Source organism: Aegilops tauschii, chromosome 4 (assembly GCF_002575655.3).
Source record: "Aegilops tauschii subsp. strangulata cultivar AL8/78 chromosome 4, Aet v6.0, whole genome shotgun sequence".
Classification (NCBI taxonomy): Eukaryota; Viridiplantae; Streptophyta; class Magnoliopsida; order Poales; family Poaceae; genus Aegilops; species Aegilops tauschii.
In genome coordinates this window covers 57,326,330-57,345,635 of record NC_053038.3, presented here as the reverse complement: position 1 = coordinate 57,345,635, position 19,306 = coordinate 57,326,330, and the positions used below count along the sequence as shown (strand labels likewise).

Below are 19,306 nucleotides of genomic sequence, written 5' to 3'. Positions count from 1 at the left end.
TTTGGTGGTTTAATGACATGATATGTGTTATCTGATAATGACAACCTGCAAGAAATCATATCATTAGCTAACACGCTGGCAAATCAAATAAGTGAAAAAAAGAACTACAATGAAATATTTGGACTAATAATGATGCTTAAGAAGTAGTTACCTTATAACAAAATATTTTTCGCAATGCACATATAATGCACCACACCAATAGACGGCGTGACGCTTATCCCATGAATAGTCTGTTGCCAAGTCAGACACAATCCCCGCAGCCTCCCCTTGTCGCATGAATATTCTTTCCTCCCATTACCCATTCAACGACGAGAAGACCAGCAGGGTCCATGAAGTAGGTGGCCATTCCGATTCTAACACCACGGGGTCAATCTCAACCACGGGGTCTTCAAATGGCTCTATGTCAAGCTCGATATACGGAATACGAGGTATCAAGAACACATGATAGTCCGATGACACCGTAGGATCAAACACAAGATAGGAATCCTCGAAGAAGCACTCCGCCCATAGGCTTTGGGGCGGCCGCGGTGGCAAGGGTGCCTCCCATCCTCTAATTGGGTTAGCCACCGCATCGTAAAGCAAGAGAAGACCGTTGCAGTGATCCTCCACACGGTTGGCGAGCCTTTCGCCGCCCCCAACAACCTTGATGGGCGATGGGCGGGAGAAGAATTCCGCATACGTTAGCTCGTTGAAGTTGATGAAGATACCAGCCAATGAGTTCGGGAGGAAGATGTTGCGCAACGCGCGGTGGTCGTCGATGATGCCCCGCCACGTCTTGCAAACGCACTGGGACGTGGCGAGGCTGCGTGGAGCGAGGCGGGTGAGGACACCCGCGAGCACGTCGTCGGGCAGCATTTTTGTCCGGTCGCTCTCTTGCTCCATCGCTCGACCGATCTTATGCGTAGTCGCTTAGGTTCTTTCTTTGAGGGAAAATGTTGTCAGGCTTCTTCTGTTGGAAAGTTGCTAAGCTTCTCGTGGAGCGTGGGCTCTTATAACGGAGGGACCCCTGCCGCTCGCGACTGTTTTCCGAGTCGGGGAGCCGCAATAATTTTCCGTTGTCGTGGAGGATGTCGAGATGGAGTCGGACTGGGCCAGCCACGGAGAAAAACTTGGGCCACCAAGACACGCGGGCCGGATGCGAGAGCGGAAGTCTAGGGGGAAGAAAAACCACCCGGGCAGCCAGACAAAGCCCATCTTTCTTCCCCTAAACCCAGAACCCGAAGAATGGCGCAGTGTCTCCGGGGCAAGGGCGGCGCCGCCGCCGTCGGGGAGGCGCTCCGCAAGGCGGCCCCGTGGCAGCGGGCGGCCTCGGCGTCGTACCACCACACGATCCAGGCGGTGCCGCGGGAGACGGCCGGCCCGCGCGCGGCGGCGCGCGAGCGCCGCAACGGCAACGTTCCGGCCGTGCTGCTCACCCTGGCCGGCGCCGGGCCCGGAGAAGGGGTCGCCCACCGGAAGCTCCTCACCACCGACAAGAAGCAGCTCGCGGAGATGCTGAAGCAGTCGCCGTACTTCCTCTCCACCCCGGTCCGCCTCCAGGTCCGCGCCGGCGAGCGGTCCACCGCCGTCGTGCACTCGGGCACCGTACTCCCAATCAAGGTATACCAGCGTTTCTCGCCTTTCCGGCTGAGATTGCATCCTTTGTTGAGTACGCATGCAGGATCTGCATCTTTGCGCTCCTTCCTGGTGGGGATGTTCTTCGCTCACCTTATGTTCGATGAAATGCTCATTAGTGTAATGCCGCTCGTAGTTTGCTGGTTGCGAAATGATAGGTAGTCAAAACCAGTGTGTACTTAATTGTACTTCCTTAGCAGAAATTGCTCGGACATACCCACTCTCCTGATCATATCCCTCTCATTTATTTGTTGGGTAGTCAAACAACGAGTACCTTTCATCTATTTGTCTTGTGATCATAGTGTAGTTCGACTATGTAAGGTATCTTGCGCTTGCAGTAAGCTTTTAACATTCCTTTTTAGCTTACTTGTTTCCGCTCAAAATGTATTCCTATCTCGGGGAATCTCTTGTGGAGAACAGTTTTAAGCCTGTCCCAATTATGTGTGTAGAGAACCTTTGGAGAAATTGGTTGGATCTGTTGTTAGTGGAGGTTTGTACCATTAATGCATTGTGGGTGATGTTTGTGCTCTTGCGTATGCAGGTGCAGACAGATGAATCCACAGGGAATATATTGAACTTGGTGATGGTGGAAGCAGATGAAGGAACAATGCTGAAGGTGAATTTGCCCGTAGTGTTCAAAGGGGAGGATGTCTGCCCTGGGTTAAAGAAAGGTGCGGCCCTTCTCTTTTCAATTTTTTGGTAACATTCCTTTGGTATACTCGGTAGTCTACATCAGTGAACAGTGGGTCTAGAATGTAAGATGACATATGAACCGAAGCATTTCTCATCAAAACTGAAATAGTTACAAAATAATTCAAGTTCTGGATTTATTGACCAAGTCTATAGAAAAATATATTAATATCTAGAACACCAAATTAGTCTCTTGAGATTCTTTTCGAAATATATTTTGACACTATTTGTATTTGATGTTGTAGATCTTAGCACATTTTTCTATAGAGTTGGTCAAACTTAAGCTAGTTTGACTTAGAACAGACCTAGAACTTCAAATATTTTGGAACGGAGGGAGTACATGCTAAGAATAATCATCTTGGTAGCTACTAGATGCCAAATTACCATGCATGTACTGATCATATTAGTTATAGTAGTAAGCACTTGGTGTGCATATAGGATTTAATCCTATTTTATATAGCAACATAACCAGTTAAAGCTCAATCTGGCCATATTTAGCTTAATTCAAATGGTTTATTTCCTATTGCCCTAACATATATGTTTTTAAACCACTTTTCCACTGTGTGCTTAAGTATGGATTAGTACAAATGTCTGGTATCCTGTAATCTCCTTATTTATTTTGTTTGTTGAGATGTTTGCCTGTAAATACTAAATTAGTCCCTCCATATCCGAATAGATATCCTTTAGGCCTTGTTCGGTTTCGTGTGGATCCGAGTGGATTGAAGGGGTTTGAGGGGGATTTAAACCTCTTATTAGTCAAAATATGAACCAATCCTTGCCAATCCCCTCCAATCCTCTTGGGGAGAGGATTAACCGAACAAGGCCTTAGGACATCGAGACAGTTCAATCCACACGTTTGTGACCTTTAGGTCATTGTTATGGAGCATGTGTTGTTGAAAATCATAAAAATATTATGGCATTGAGTTACTTTGATGAAAATTCTGTTAATATCATTACCAGTTGAAAAATCTGAATAATTTCTGAAGTTTGATTTGACATTTTTTAATATAAACAGATCGATTTCTGGATATAAACAGATGCTAATTACGGTTAGTGAGAAATGACTATGGAAGTTCCATAATAACCATCATTTTCCATGGGCATTCCCGTAAATGAATGTTGAACAGTCTGGAAGTTCCATAACAATGTATTACTAAGTGTAGGCACTTTAATAACACAGTACGCTTTTGGGATTATCATTCTTTTTATCACAACAAGGGGCACATGTGTTCTCTATCATTTACTAGGCATCAACCGTGGATATGTGGTCCTGACCTGGCACTGTTTGTATTGAAAGCTCTGATCTACACAACCATTACTTTGGTACTTGTGCAATGATAAATCACACTGAACATGTGTTTCCAATTCGGAAAGTGTGGTCAGTTTAAGAGAGCAGCAAGTTTCTACTCAACTTGCGCTGGCCTAAATACCTACTTCAATTATCTCATATTGCTTCAAAAGCCACTAAGCTGACATTTTGAAGAAGTTTGGTCCTTGTCGTACAGTCGTTAGGAATTTGGCTCAAAGTTCCTATAGAAACCATTATTACATTAGCAATCTGGTTATGATTTTATAAGCTTACAGCGAGCGGCTTACGCTTATGCTCGAAGATCTCCTGCCAAACTGACAGTAGTTGAAGAAAACATGCCAGCACTCCTTTTGTTGTAGATCGACCATCTAACTCTTGCTTTGGTGTTCTTTGATGTACTTTTTTCTTGATGGAACTATTCTATTGCTGACCTAACTCTCAAATTCGATCGAAAAAGCAGGTGGCTTCTTGCAGAAAATCAGGACCAGCTTGGTGTATCTCTGCCCGGCGGAGCACATCCCTCCAAAAATCGAGGTGGACCTGACAAATGTTGACATTGGGGATAGAGTGTTAATGCAGGACATCCCTGTCCATCCATCGCTCAAGTTACTGAGTAAAAACGAGACGATGCCCGTCTGCAAGGTCCTGTCCTCCAAGCCAGCCGAGTAGGAACCCCGTGCGACCACCTAGAGCTGGAGACACCTGCCTACCATAGGTGGTACGTCGGCCTAAGAATTTAATCCCTCTATGTGCTTGCTTTTGGTATCTACTTGCTAGGCTCCATTTTGCTCATAGTAGATTCAAACAAGTTTATTGTGTTCAAGATACGCGCGAAGAGGCTGAAAAACAGTCCCCATGATCAATCTCGGCTGTAATTTGATGAAATAATATCTCTGCTTTCTCAGTTCAGCGACATGGATGGCGTTCTTGTAGATTCTTGGTTGCTGTGTGCTGGGTGATGATTTTTAACTACTACTACTAGTCTACTACTACCACCACTAGAATGCTAGGGTTAGCTCATTCATGCCCTCTTGCTGCCAATCATGGCTGTTACAGACAGCTCTGCGTCATGATCAATCTTTGCGCGTCTGCACGTATTGAATGCTTGAACCACTGGAGTGAGAGGATGATGAGCACAGCAGGCAAGCCCACCGTGGTGTCACTGAATCATTGGTAGTAGCTGTGGTTGTTTCTTCTTTGCCTGTACGGCCACCTTTTCGAATTTATCTGGTCCTGGGTGGGATTCGGATTGAATGGGCTGGGTTTGGTTCTCCAGCAGGCCAGGTGCTTCACGACCTGTGTGTGGGATCTACAGTCACCGTCCCCTATCTATTCTGCATTCTGGGCCTGCTGCCATTTGGACCACTGCGTTATGTGATCATGCTGATCCTCTTTCCCACGTTGATACTAGCATCTTCAGGCGTTTGGTCCTGTACCCCAAAAATATAGGTAGTCACATTCACAGTGCAATGCATAGCAACACCAACTACCTAATACTACTACGCAGGCTCATCAAACAGTTCGGCAGATTACCACGCGTTATGCACCACTTTGTTCTCAACTATTCCAGTTTCAGCAAACAGAGGCTGGCAGGTTACTTTGTTCTCAACTATTCCAGTTTCAGCAAACAGAGGCTGGCAGGTCAAAGCCGTAGCATGCGCCCTGTAATTTTGAATCAGGGTAAGACAACTTTAGCTAGCAGCCTCTTTTCTTTCTACCCAACTTCAGAGCATGGTTAATAATATAGGCAGTTGCTGGCTGTAACATGTTGCCATGTTATTTATAGCCAATGTAAAAGCCAACACGTATAATAGCTGGCTATAAGAAAGTATTACTTTGTCAACGTATGATCCATCATCCATTCTCACAAAGTTTCTTGAAGCTCGTGCTATAGCAAGCTGTAGACGTAAGCGGACTGTAAGAATTTAAATATTATATTATTACTGAGTTGGAAGTGAAAGAAGAGAAGAGAGAAGAGAAGCAGGCTGTTCTTACAGTCCGCTTACATCACTTTATTATACTTGCTCCCTCTTGTCCTTGTGCCCACACTGCATTTGCATTAAACCAGTAGGCTGGACCCTTTACTACTCTCTAGCTATGTCCCCTTCAAAGTAAAGCCCCGTAGATTAGTTTAGAAAGCATAATATGTTTTCTTTGTTCTCATGGGAAACGGTTTGGTGTGAGTTCGTACTTCCTCCGTCGGACTCAGTTCCCCTAGCCTATTGCAGGGTGTAGTTGGGTTACTGATAGATGGGCCAACTTGTTTTCAAGCCCATATGTCAGTGGCCTAACTGCGTCCTGCAGTACGTCAGGGGAGCTGACTCCCCTCCTTCCGAGTTTATTAGGCCCGTGGAGGAGGGAGCTCGTCCATTTTTATTAGGTCCATCCATCGATCAGGCTGCCAAAGAGCAAAAAGTCTTCGTTCCTTTCTTGGCCTCCTCAGCTTTTCGGTTCGTCTTCCGAAGCACAAATAATTTTCAGCTGTTGGCCGGGAGCTTGTGAGCTGTTAAACTGTTAAACTGAGCCTATTAGTATTCCCTAGCAATAACGCCACGCAACCCAGCCACTGCATGGGCTTCTAATCCTTCTTTGATTGGACATGCATGCACCATGCAGCGGCCCTTCAGGGAATTAAACTGTGTGTGGTTGCATGTGCCTGAGAGCATGGTTAATAATATAGCCGACCGGTGGCTATAACATATTGCCATGTCATTTATAGCCAATGTAATAGCCAACATATATAATAGTAGGTTATAAAAAAATACTATTTTTTTACCACATGACTCATCATACACTCTCACATAGGTTCTTGGAGCCCGTGCTACATGCGGCTGTAAATCTACAGTCCGCTTCTCCTTTCTCTCATTTTCTCTCTCATCCAACTCAGCAAGATATAATAACCCCTAAAAAAAGCAAAAATATAATATTTTAAGCCTTACAGCCCGCCTACGTCACCTTATTATACTTGCTCTGAAACGGGATTACTTGGGGTAGTAAATAACGTCTGGGAATCGAAGGGGCAGCGCTTGGGGCATCTCCAACGGGTTGTATGTTAGTTTTGTTGGTAAAATGTTCATGTCATCAACCAACAAGCTATCATACAACTACTCCAATGGGTTGTATGTAAGCTATCCAATAGATGGTGAGAAAATAAATGTGGTTGTTCTCTATTTCACCTTGGAGCTTGTCCAAAGGTTGTTGGTTAATCTACATACAACTTTGCTCTCTCTTCATATTTAATACATGCCACATCATCACTATATCCTAGGTGGCAAATTTACCAACACCTATCTTACAACTGTTGGAGATGTCCTTATTCCAGAGAATTAATCATTGTGCGTTGGTACCTGTGTTTTGTCTAGGGCCTAATAAACTCGGACAGAGGCAGTATTTGGAATCAGATGAATGCATGGTGTGGTGTGGCGTGAAAAGCAAGGCAGGGGGCGACGAAACGGGCAGAGGAAGGGAAAGAGCGCTGCTTTGTCTCTTTGGACGAGTGAGTCCGATGATTGACGTACGCGGCACTGAAATCTTGAAGGCTTGGAATTTACCATCCATCCATTCCGCACAACTACACAAAGCCCCAGCAGAGTCAGATGAGATCTCGACACCATTGCCATGCAGTGAAGACAAGGGGGCGAAGAAAGCGAGACAATTCCGACTGCCTCGGCGGTCGCGCAAGGTTGGTGCTGGTAGGAGCAGCTTAGCAATAACTCCAAGCCGCGGCCAGGGCTGAGGAGGACCAGGAAGGCAGCAGGGGTCCCCGTCTCTGTTACCATGTATTGACAGATAGAGCTACGCGCTAGCGCTAGCTCTGCATTCAAGATTCATCGGATTGCTCCAGCCCAGCGAGCGTACGTACGCACGTACGTGGGCGAAGAATTTCTTTCTCCTCCCCACTGGATTTGCTCGCCGGTCGGCCGTGCGAGCCCCCACCCCACGCCACCCACGCCATACGGTCGGATCGGAGCTTGGAGGTGAGATCGGGAGAGGGCGGTGGCCGGCCAGCGCCGGAGCTAGCTCAGGTGGGGGCCTTGCCCGGCCGGTTGGCCCTTCTGCTGCAGTGCTGTTTGAGTGGCTTCACCAGGACCTCATGTAGATTGTCCGGGTGATGCATGCGTAATTCTAGTTCAGTTGCCGCGGCTGGTGAGGTGGGCAGTGAAGACGGGGGTGTGGATCCCGCCGGACCGCTGAGAGAAAGCACCATGGTGGACTGGACGGTGACCGGACCACGCGCCGGAGGCGACCAAGCTAGCCGGTCCTAGTCGTATCAATTCATTTCGCGGATTTTGCTAGTACTATTTCTTTACTGCGCATATGTGTCATGCATCGCCAAACTGCCAGCCAGCCACTCGCACATCTCTAGACATGTACTGCTTTCTAGTCAAGAACTCAAGATATAGAATTAGCGTTCAAAGTCAATCTGACGTAGAGGTAACGGTTTCTAGCTAGTCAACAGATGCTAGCACATGTTTTCACAAAAAATAAAAAATAAAATGCTAGATAGTACTCCCTCCGTCCCAAAATAAGCGACTCGAGTTTGTACTAAAGTTCGTATAAAGTTGAGTCACTTATTTTGAGACAGAGTGGGTATGAGATAGTTTTTTTAGGCGAACATAACAAAGCCGATATATTAAGTAGCACATACCCTTAGTCCCTTACAGAAACACTTTTACAGTTTTTTGAGGTGTTGGAGTCTTATTCCTCCTGCATCCTTGTTGCCGCGTCTGGACCTCCGCCTCAACGGAGCAACCTTGGTAAAGCACAGGAATTTGTGAAGAGTAAAATGCATCATAAGTCCTAAAACTATTCGAGGCGTGTCAGTTTAGTCATATAACTTTGTGGCTACAGTTTTATGTTCTAAAACTATTGGAGGTGTGTTGGTTTAGTCTTATAACTTCAAATCTGCAGGTCCTAAAACTATTGGAGGTGTGTTGGTTTAGTCTTATAACTTCAAATCTACCGTTTTAGATCCTAAAACTATTGGAGCTGTGTTGGTTTAGTCTTATAACTTCAAATCTGCAATTTTAGGTCCTGAAACTATTGGAGGTGTGTCGGTTTAGTTATATAACTTTGAAACCGCATGCCATCAATGGCATAATGGTTTGAGCTCCATCGAGGAGAGTAGACTGGTCATCTCAGCCTCACCCTGCAGTAGCAGAATGATATGTAGCACAACGTCCAATTGCTACCCACATGTGGCTGTTGTTGGGGCTGCATCACTCTCATCGACCTTTGCGCCAGCTTTGCGGTTTCCACGCACTCCTCCGCGTCGTCCGGCAGCAGCGATAATTCCCCACATGTGGCCATGCTCGTGCCCAAACAACAACTTGCACAACCAGCTCTACGACAAGGGTGTCGGGGCAACGACAATGTCATGAGAAGAAAGAGGGGGAGGTGGGATGGCGTCCTTCACCCGGATTGGCTTGGGGTCTCCTCGGCGGCCGCGCCAAACCTCAGCGAGGCTGCACTGCAGCTCATGGCCACACAGGTGGCGGGCGTGCAGGTTGCGACACTGCAACGTGGAAGCATATGGATCACTTTTGGGGAAGTAAACACATATGAATGGACTTATTTGAAAAAATGCACCATAGATGCTAGCCATGCAACATTAGGACCCGAGATGAATAAACTTACATAGTTTTGTGACCCAAAACAGCAGTTTCTAAGTTATATGACTAAATTGATACATCTCCAATAGTTTTAGGACCCAAAACTGCAGTTTCAAAGTTATAGGACTGAACTGACACACCTCCAATAGTTTTAGGACTTGTGATGCATTTTACTCATTTGTAAAAGCAACTGTCAAAAATTCGTCAATGTAAATCAGAAGATGTCGACGGCCGCGGTTTGCTTAGCAAATCGTCGCCTTAAAGAAGAAAAGTTGAAGAAGGCCTGTAGACCGCCCAGGTCCGGCCAGACAGAGTCAGGGAACACAAATCTAACTAGGCCTAGGCGGGCCAGTCCCCGTTGGTCAGAATTGAAGCCGAAGAACCAAGATGTACAACCATGTTATCACTCTGCATGATAGTGCGATAAACCTGCAACAGAAAAAGTTACATCAGGAGAACTAGATTTGAGGACATATGATCCTCCACATCTCATATTGTTTTAGGATTCTCCTTTTTGGAGGCTATCTGTGGCATGCAGGAAGAGCACGAGCTGCTGCAACAAGGGTTAGTCGGAGAGACCTTATTCCAGGTTGCTGCCGCCAATGCTACAGCAGATCGTCCGATCCCTTTAGGCCTCTCCTAGAGTGTGTAGGTGCTTATATGAGGTGCTATGTGTATGAAAGAGTTCAACAATTAAAGTTTTTTCAATGCATAGAGTTTAGCTTCTTGTTGCTAAGTTTCCTTCGTTTAATTGTTTAGCAATCAAACTCTCCCATGCGAAGTTGTTTTGCATAGATGTACATGCTTATGCTTGACAACATTTCTTTTTGCAATCATGCGATCATCAAAATGATATCTCGCATCCTAAATTACTTTGCCAGCTTTCACCCATGTTATTCTTAGCATCGGTAATTTCTTTGCATATCTCTCCTCCCAAATTACCTTGGGGCACACTGTAATGTTTTCCTTCCATGCAAATCGAGCCGTACTGCCCGCCGTGGTACGCGATCCTGCTCCGCTGATGCCACGCATATATTGGCAATGACAATTAATTGGTGCTGATAGTACTGTGCCGCCTCATGCGTTGTTTGCACCAGCCTTTTCCTGCTTCCGAGCTCTGAGGATTTCTGCACGTACGACCACAGCGCTATAATGGGTCAAACGAACCCATCACAGCTAGCTGAAGGCTTTACATTGGGACACCTGATTTAATATGATTGCACGTACACACACCCAAAATATAAATAAATAAATAACTCTTCATTGGTCGGCACACTAGATGGTATATATAGATGATTTATTTTTTATTTTTTGAGAAGAGATGGTAAATGAAATTAAGCTTGCACACATGCCCCACGGTTCACGTACGAGATGTGCATGCATTGAGTAGATCTAGTTGCTTGTATGGGATCATTGAACAACGAAACACGCAACATGAGATATTTTTAATTATTACTAGTAGTACTAGTTAAGAAAACTGTGACTAGGTTGGGGAAGGACGAGAACTCATCCTAAGAGCATGGTTAATAGTATAGCCAGCTGCTGGCTATAAGCCAGTGTCATGTCATCTACAACCCATCTTATAGCCAACATGTATAATAGTAGATTAAAAAAATGTACTTTTTTTTATTATGTGGCCCACATTTCATTCTCACAAAGTGCCTAGGAGCACGTGCTAGAGCTGGCTCTTCACGAAGAGCCCGCTTACCTTCTCTCTCCTCTTCTCTTTCCTCCAACTAAGCAGAAATATACTAGTTTATTCCTTATAGCCTGCTGACTCAGCTCTATTGTACTTGCTCTAACTGTTGGAAAATGCATTGATTTCAGCGCAATTAATAGAAATATACAAATCAAATTCTATAATGTAAATAACCCCAAACTAATATGTAATTATAGTCTTTCGCTTCGTTTTATAGACAAGGCCTAACGAAACTAAAGGAGGAGCCAGAGACAGGACCCCAGATGGGAGCACACAATACTGAGGAGCACACATACCATAGGCCACACCTATATAAGGCCACGGGCAATACAAGAACAAAAGAACATGAAAAAGAGACACTGCTAGACACCGACAAAGTTGTTGTCCACTCAAGCACCAACTATCGAATGCAGTGCATATAGATGGAAGAAAGCAAACTCACGAGGAAGGTCTTATTTTGCATTGAAAAGGGTGGAGCTCGTCGTGGTACCATCCGTCCATCGGCCAAAGAGGACCTCATGCGCACATCTAGCTTTTTGTCGTCTGATGGATCATCGCCAAAGGGTGGGACAACATTGGCTAACGTTGGCGTCACTGCAAACGACACCATCTAGCCTGATTATCACCCAAGTAACAAACACCTATGACATGTGGTCTCACCAGCCACCGCACATCGGGTAGGGGAGGGGGAGGGCCAAGACGACGCCTAGATCTGGAGCGTGTCGTCAGCGACAACTTATGATATTGTATATCGTCGCCCTCACGGCCAAGATTGCATAACCATACCCGCATAACAGGCACCGTCCGCTAGGACGTCGCGGTGCACACTACCTAGAGCTGTTGCTCTGGACTAGAGGACCAACCATGCCCGCCTCCAATACTATACATAAGCACAAAAATAGTATGAACCTAGTTTTGTGAATGTAATGCCTATACTAGTATAGTACCATTACATTTGTGATGAGTAATTAATTATAATATTTTTATGCATGTATTCTATAAAAGAATTAATGTTCCAAGATTCACAGATTAGACATTGTCCTAGAATGTGGATCGCCCTAATTCTTTTTCGGGAGCTTTTGAGTGGAATGTATCACTTATAAGATAGAGATATGTCCCTAAAAAAAAATTAAGATAGAGATATGAGACTAGACAACGAGATTACGAGATATACCTTACTTCTCTAAAAGATGAAAAAAAAATGAAAGAATACTTATATTACGAAGTTATCTATGGTTATTCCCATGCTAGTGTTCCAAAACCCAAAGGTTGAGGGGACTAGGTCTTGTGTATCGGTGACTGAACAGGCTGGGTGGGCATGTGCAATCTGGCTAGCTATGATCACTAGGCTTTGGATTGTGGCGAACAGGGGCACACACGCACACTCATGCATGCAAAGCTTAACATTGGTTGCACGTTGCATAGTCATGATTTCAGCAGCACGGCTAGCTAGAGATGTACTCCCTCCGTCCATGAATAAATGTGCATCTACCTTTTGTCTCAAGTTAAAGTTTTAAAATTTTAACCAATTATATAGAAAAGGATAGTAACATATATGACATCAAATTGGTGTTTTATGAAAATACATTTCAAAACGGGTCTATTGATACTAATTTAGTGTCATAAATGCTGCTACTTTTCCTAGAAAGTTGGTCAAAATTTTAAAACTTTAACTTAGAACAAAAACTAAATATACACTTATTCATGGATGGAGGGAGTATGCATATGTAGCTAGGCACAATCTCTGGCTTGGTTAAGTTGTATCTTTGTGAAAAAGGGACTCGATCACCTATAGAATCATGCCATCCATAACAGCCGTGCTAGGTTACGATATTGAAAGGAAACTGCATATAATTAACATAGGCATGAGCCTACGCAGCAGTACGTATACTCCACACGGTGTATTAAACTAGTACTACGTAGTACTATAAGAGAAAATGGCTAAGAGCAATTCCAATGGGGCGACCCATTTCGTCCGCGGTCGTCCGTTTGGGTCGGCGCGGACAGAAAAGGCGGCCCAACGCGCCGATCCAAACGGACGCGCGTCCGTTTTTCGTCCGCGGGCGACCCATTTTTTAGCCTGATTTGCGTCGGCGCGGACACGCGACGGACGCGCGCGCGGTCGCCTACTCCTGTCCCCGGGCCCGCTGGCCTGTGGCACATTGGCCTCCCTCCTCCGTCACCGACGCCGCCGCCCATTTTTGCGGCGACTCTTCCAGCTGCCGCCGCCTCCACATCCGCCCAGCAACGCCGCCCCTGCCCCCGTCGCCCGTTGCCGCCGTTTTTCCGCCGGGGAGCAAACTGGTTCCCGCCGCCGCTTCCCCCACCCCACAGCCGCCCGCGACCAAGAGCATGGAGTAGCGGCAACATTTGAGCAGTTCACTCAGTTTCATGAAGACATGCGTGATTGGGAAACTCACGTGCAACTGCAAAATGATTTGGTTGAGCATATGTGAATTCATGTTGGCAACCAATAAATGTATCTTCTTTTATTCGTTTGCAAAACTATGTGAAACATTTTTATTTTTATTTGGCCCGTAAAACTATACTATTTATTTGGGCGGACTATTTTGTTTGTTAAATTTTCATTTCACAATATGTTGAATGCAATGTAAAATTGGGCGGCCAGCCGGCCATGCCTGCACATATGAGTCGGCGCGTTGGCGCGCTGCCGACCCATATGAAAAACAGGGCGGACGCCGGGCGGGCAGCCGACCCAAACGGACAAAAAGCGGACGAAATCGCCGTCCGTTTGGGTCGGCCTGTTGGAGTTGCTCTAACTGACCCCACTCTTTAGCACAGGTAATGGTTCCAAACAAATGTTTATCGCTCAAAGAATATATCCTAGAACAAACGAAGCAAGCCAAAAATCAAAGCGCAAAACAAAACATCATGCTATAGTGAACTCCATGAACAGAAACAAATCCGGAAGAGAAGAAATATATGTAGCCACTATACTAGTCGAAAAGCATAATGCAGAAGAACTAAAAATCTTTTGCTGTTTTTCTGCTTAACTTTCTGGTACGTAGTCTATTTTTTTTATGCTTGCTGGCCGCTAATTCTCCCTGACTGTGCCCCAGCTGCATGCTTCACTGTTTGCTCCCCTTTGCACGCACACCTTGCATGCATGTTTCACTGTCTCTATCTGCACCTCCCTTCATAAGTTTCTCTTTGCTACCTCTGTTTCTGGTCTGCATTTATTTGGCTGTCACTCTTGTGAGGGATAAAGGCAGCTGATGAAGAGCCTGACAAAGCACATTTCCAGGAGTATGATATGTCAGTGGCTGAAATCGATACTAGAGTTTAGCAGCAGTCATGCATATGCCCATTCTCAAAATCTCTGAGATGTGCAGAGCTGGGCTTTTGTGTGTGTGTGTGCGCGCGCGCGCGCGCGCGCGTGTGTGGGTCATAGCTACAGGCTATAGCCAGCCCGAGAGAGACCGAGAGATCATTGTTTGATACAGTTATATGCCAATCGTACTACTTGTTTGCATGCATTCTTATTTTTACAACATGCATGCACTCTTATTTATTTATAAGGTATCAGAGTGAATTACTTCATACTTTGATAACTTAACTACTAATTTGACAGAAAAACACACAAACCGGCATGTGCAAATTCAGAGTCTGACAGTCAAAATATATAAATAAGAGAAATGCAATTCTAGATCTTGTAGGTTTTTAACATGGCAACTACATTGTGCATGCTCTCCAGTGCCTGTCAATTGCTGACTAATTAACAACACAAGCATACATGATTCTGTGACAATCTAGATCAGGAAATGATTATCGTGTAGATGCAGTAAATGAGTATATTAGCATCCAACAATCCAAATCTCAATACATCATCGAAATCACCATTAATTTCTGGTACATACATAATTTTTTGTTCAATATAATCACGCTAATAATATATTTTTCCACCAAAAACCAATGGTAACTTTTTTAATCCACTCATAATTTCCTGACCCAGATCTCTGAACGGTGGTAGCTAGCAAGGATTATCAGCTCTATAGGGTAGCTATACTACGCTCCTTGTTTACTGCTAAACCAATTTGGCATGTGAACCATTTGTATAACATTAGGGCATAGTAGGAAGTTAATTAGGGACTAGACTATTTTCTTCACAAAATTTCTGCCATCCTGTGGAGTTGACTAGCACACACCACATGTACAGGTCAGAGCAGTAATCTAAGCATATACTATGTGCAGTAACTTTGGAATTAGCACACAAGTAAACAAAGTAACTGGCGTGCGCACACACAACCAACTCGATGGACTAATGAGAGTACTAGTAGTACTTTGACCAACAAATAATGAACCATGAACATTGCATCATTATCTTTCGAGAATCCACATTTCTTTCTGCTATTTTATGGACTAATGAATCGTTTCAAGGAAATTAACATAGTTTTGCAATAATGAATCCAAACACAAAATAATGCAACAGAGATCGTTCTGAGTGTGCTATGTATAAGAAGAAATACCTTGAGCAAGATCACCAGCTTGTCCGCCTCCGGGAGCCATGGATATGCTTTCCGGGGAGCCATGGCGATGCCAGTTCGATATCGTATGATCCGCAAGAAGACGAAAAGACTCGAGTCCAACAAATGAACATCAAAGAAACCGTGAAAAAAAACAAGCTAGGGGGGAAATATCGACACACGGCGAAGGAGGCGGGAGCATGGCCATCAGGCCGGCGGGGCGCCCCCGCTCCCCTCGTCGCTGCCGTCCGTGTGCTGATGACGCTGCTGCTGCGGCGCGTGGGACATGTCGACGTGGGAGTGGCCCGAGGACTGCGGCGGCGGGGACGGCTCCTCCATGCGGTAGGTCAGGGCGGAAGGCGACGCTTGCTGCTGGATGAGGAACGGGGCGGTGCCGTCGTAGGCCGCGGCCTGGGGAGGCTCGACGGCCACCGTTGGCCCGGCGGCGGCCCCGCCGTGGACGTTGGCGTAGGTCTGGCGCATCATCATCATCTCGTGCTGCTGGTGCTGGTGGTGATGCTGCTGCTGCTGCTGCCCGGCGCGCGCCACCTCGACGGCGGCCGCCAGGTGCTGCGCGTCGGCGATCTGCTGCTGGTGGTACGGGTGCTGCTGCTGCATCGCCATCTGCTGGTGCGGGTGCGGGTGGGGCTGGACGAGGGCCATGCCGGCGGCGTACTGCGCGGCGTGGGGGTGCTGCACGGGGACGACGGGCGCGTAGGCGGCCTGGCCGATGTAGCCGGCGAGCTCCTTGCGCGCGTTGGCGATCTCCTCGCGCACCTGCTTGATCTTGAGCTGGAGGACGGAGATGTAGGCGACGCAGCCGTAGACGGGGTCGCGCAGGCGCGCCTCGGCCTCGTATGCGAGCGAGTTGACGGCGTCCTCCCGCTGCGCCACGGGGAGCTCGTTGAGCAGCTTGGAGACGTTGCTGGCGCCGAACACCTTGTGCACGTTGGCGAACTTGGCCGGCTGGTCCGGCGGGAAGTAGGGCGCGAACACGCACCCCTGCGTGCACTTGCGCCTCAGCAGCTTGCACGCCGCGCACGGCGAGTTCGACGACGACATCCCTCCGCCTCTCCTCTCCTCGGGAGAGAGAGGGCGAGCGAGAGAGGGAGATGGAACAAACCCTAGCTAGCAGCGCGTGGCTTCCGTCTCTATCTTCTCCTCCTCCTCCTCCCCTCCTGCCACGCTTAACAGAAACAGAAAAGGAATAACAAACTCAGATACGCATCCTAACAGAAATGCAGATTAAAAAGGGTTAGCTAGCGTTATTAATACGTCGCCCTCGTCGTCGACAAATAAATATCCCCCTTCGCTTTTTCGGAGGCTTTGCGCCCGCCCGGCGAGAACGAACGGCGAACACATTACGTACACACCTGCTGCGCGCTGTGTCTCGGCGGCCGGAGAGGATCAGATCCAAGCGTCGCGGTCGCGGGCGGACGGATCCTGGCCTTGCGGGCGCATGCCGGCGGCGCCGCCCTCGTCCGACGTCGGCGGCGAGATCAACCAATGCCGCTGCCGCTGCATCAGAAGGACAAGCCGCGGTTAGGGATCGGATAGGCGCAAGCATTAACGGAACGAGATCACGAAACCAGGAACCAAAGGCGCTGTAGCCCTCGGTACTCGCGTGGTTGGCGATCGATCGCGACACGGAGAGGGCCGGGAAATTAATGGGGGAGAGATTCTCGCGCGCGCGCGTTCCGTTCTTGTTTTCAGCAGGGGCCGGGGAGCGGAGGAGGGAGGGAGGGGAATAGGAAAAGGGATTTAGAAATGGGGGCGGGCGCACGCACCTCGTCCGGTGTGGTGGACTTGGATCTCGGCGATGGATTTGCGCCGGGTTGGGGGGAGGAGGAGGAGGGGGAGAGAGAAATGTACAGGAGGCGGCAGGACTACCCAGATCCCAATGAGGGAGGGAGGGAATTGTTTAGAGATCTCCTGCTCGCTCGCTCGCTCTCCCTCCTCTCTCGTGCGTGCGTGCGTGCCTCGCTTGCCTTCCAGAACCGAATTTTACTATTGCGGGGAGGGAGGGAGGGAGGGAGAGGAGCAGGAGGATCGGAGGGAGGGGATTATGAGATGGATGGATGGATCTGCTGCTATGTATCGTATCCGTGTGCATGCATGCGACAAAAGGTTGGGAGCCGTCCCTTTCTCGCCCGGGCATATTATTGGCAAGGGGATTTCTGTTTGTTTTGGGGTCTTCTTTCCTTTTCTTTTCGTTATGACAGTATACAATACTCACACGTCCGTTCCAGCCTACTTGGCGCGTCGTAGTCGACGTGAACGTCTCCTTCCACTGAACGGACATCGTCGAAAAATCTAAAATAAATGCAGAAAAATGTGAGCACCAATGTAAAGTCTGGGACTTGAACCCTGGTGGGATGAGATACCACCGTCCTCCAAACCGTCCAACCACTGATTGGTTCGCGCGCGTGTGTTGTGGTTTTGTGGACAAACTTTGAATATTTCTTACTTTGAGGTGACAGTGTAAAACATACCCCTATCTACCCTGTGGTTGGATGGGTGCTTCGCGAAGCATCTGATTTGCCGGCGAGAAAATATCACAACGAACTGGTCAAAATAAGCAAGACACACATATAAAACATACCCCTATCTACCCTAAAAAGAGAACTTACCCCAATCTACCTCTAAAAAACTGTAGCAAAACAACTGTCAAGCTGTAATAAATCCCAATTACTCTGGCAAGAACTAAAAAAAACTCTAAAAATTTCAAACACTGCATCTTTTAGTTTCTTGTATTCACATGTGTGATCAAAGAAAAAGGTCACTGTTATTCGTATTTTTGTCGGGTCATGCTACCTGTCACTGTGCTGAAGCTGGGGTCAGGGGAAAGTTTCAGGTGCTACCAGACTTCATATGCTACCATGATACATGATTTTGGATCGTTGGATCTCAGATCCAACGGCATCGGAGAAGCTATTTTACGTACGCGTAATTTTGAGACTCTTGAATGACTCTTTTGCAAAATGTTTAAGAGCTCCCAATAGCCATTCGATCTGAGATCCAACGGCTCCCAACAGTCTGTATCATGGTATCATCTAAACCTTGGTAGCACCAGATATTTCCCCCGGGGTCAGTGTCGCGTATGATTGTTTGACGCACCCTCGATTTATGTCACCGTATATCATCATCATTACCGATATGACAGGTTGGGTGTATACGTGCAATCCCTGACAACGACTATAGTAATTTTTGTCTTGACTTTGCTTGCACACCTGCATAAAGAGTTACGCAACGTGTTTTTTTTTAGGGGGAAGAGGTAGTAAACGTGTTGCTCGTAGTTCAGATTATTATTACTACGGCCTACGGGTGATAGCTACGGCGATCAAATACGTTTCCAGTTCAAATAAGGTTAGCCTACACGAGTTTGATACGCGGCACATTACAAATGCCACGGAGCGGGAGCAAGACCGCTAATTCGATTGATCCAGCTAGGTTGATTGGAAGTAATGATTGTTTCGATTAATTACATAACAATCAAGTTAGTGCAAATCAATTGGCCACAACACTTCGGGGGCAACTCTTAAGACTAGTCGCAGTGGGGAGTAACTTAGAGCAGTAACATACACATGTTACTAGTCTATATTACTTCCTCCATTTTTATATACAAGGTCATTATCAAAATTACAATTTGCAGTTATATAAGGCCACTAACACCTCTCCCTGCCCCCGCATCGCCTAACCTCGGCGACACGGGGGGCGATATGCCGCCGCCGGCCCAAGGGCCTCCTCCCTCGTCCTCTCTCCCCAGTCGCCGCCGGAGGCCACGCTCGTAGACTGGCCAGTGATGGCGGCGGCGGGGCTCTCCCTCTCGCGTGGTGGTTGCGTCTTCCCCTGGCGGCGGTGGTACACGGAACTGCGGGGCACCGGCGGCGTGGAGCAG

The 19,306-nt window shown here is 47.1% G+C and overlaps 2 protein-coding genes across 3 annotated transcripts; one reads left to right on the top strand and one right to left on the bottom strand.

Annotated features, from left to right (window-relative positions):
• Window positions 1-1,199: 1,199 nt before the first annotated feature.
• LOC109746420 (uncharacterized) lies at window positions 1,200-4,526 on the top strand. The gene is made up of 3 exons (XM_020305537.4): window positions 1,200-1,599; window positions 2,156-2,285; window positions 4,074-4,526. The coding sequence occupies exons 1-3, from the start codon at window positions 1,225-1,227 to the stop codon at window positions 4,280-4,282; spliced, it is 714 nt and encodes a 237-aa protein (XP_020161126.1). The 5' UTR covers window positions 1,200-1,224; the 3' UTR covers window positions 4,283-4,526.
• A 9,204-nt stretch (window positions 4,527-13,730) lies between these two features.
• Window positions 13,731-17,433, bottom strand: LOC109746421 (uncharacterized). 2 transcript variants are annotated; one of them, XM_045227381.2, is made up of 4 exons: window positions 17,196-17,433; window positions 16,782-16,926; window positions 15,412-16,594; window positions 13,731-14,169 (listed from the first exon to the last, which is right to left on the bottom strand). In XM_045227381.2, the coding sequence occupies exon 3, from the start codon at window positions 16,468-16,470 to the stop codon at window positions 15,616-15,618; it is 855 nt and encodes a 284-aa protein (XP_045083316.1). In that variant the 5' UTR covers window positions 16,471-16,594; window positions 16,782-16,926; window positions 17,196-17,433; the 3' UTR covers window positions 13,731-14,169; window positions 15,412-15,615. The 2 variants fall into 2 exon arrangements, with proteins under 2 accessions (XP_045083316.1, XP_045083317.1); XM_045227382.2 differs by having other exon boundaries at window positions 15,412-16,586.
• Window positions 17,434-19,306: the final 1,873 nt, after the last annotated feature.

Coding starts and splice junctions, on each gene's coding strand:
- LOC109746420 (XM_020305537.4), top strand. CDS start 1,225: ATGGCGCAGTGTCTCCGGGGCAAGGGCGGCGCCGCCGCCGTCGGGGAG. Junction 1,600..2,155: donor GCACCGTACTCCCAATCAAG/GTATACCAGCGT, acceptor TTGCGTATGCAG/GTGCAGACAGATGAATCCAC. Junction 2,286..4,073: donor CTGCCCTGGGTTAAAGAAAG/GTGCGGCCCTTC, acceptor TCGAAAAAGCAG/GTGGCTTCTTGCAGAAAATC.
- LOC109746421 (XM_045227381.2), bottom strand. CDS start 16,470: ATGTCGTCGTCGAACTCGCCGTGCGCGGCGTGCAAGCTGCTGAGGCGC.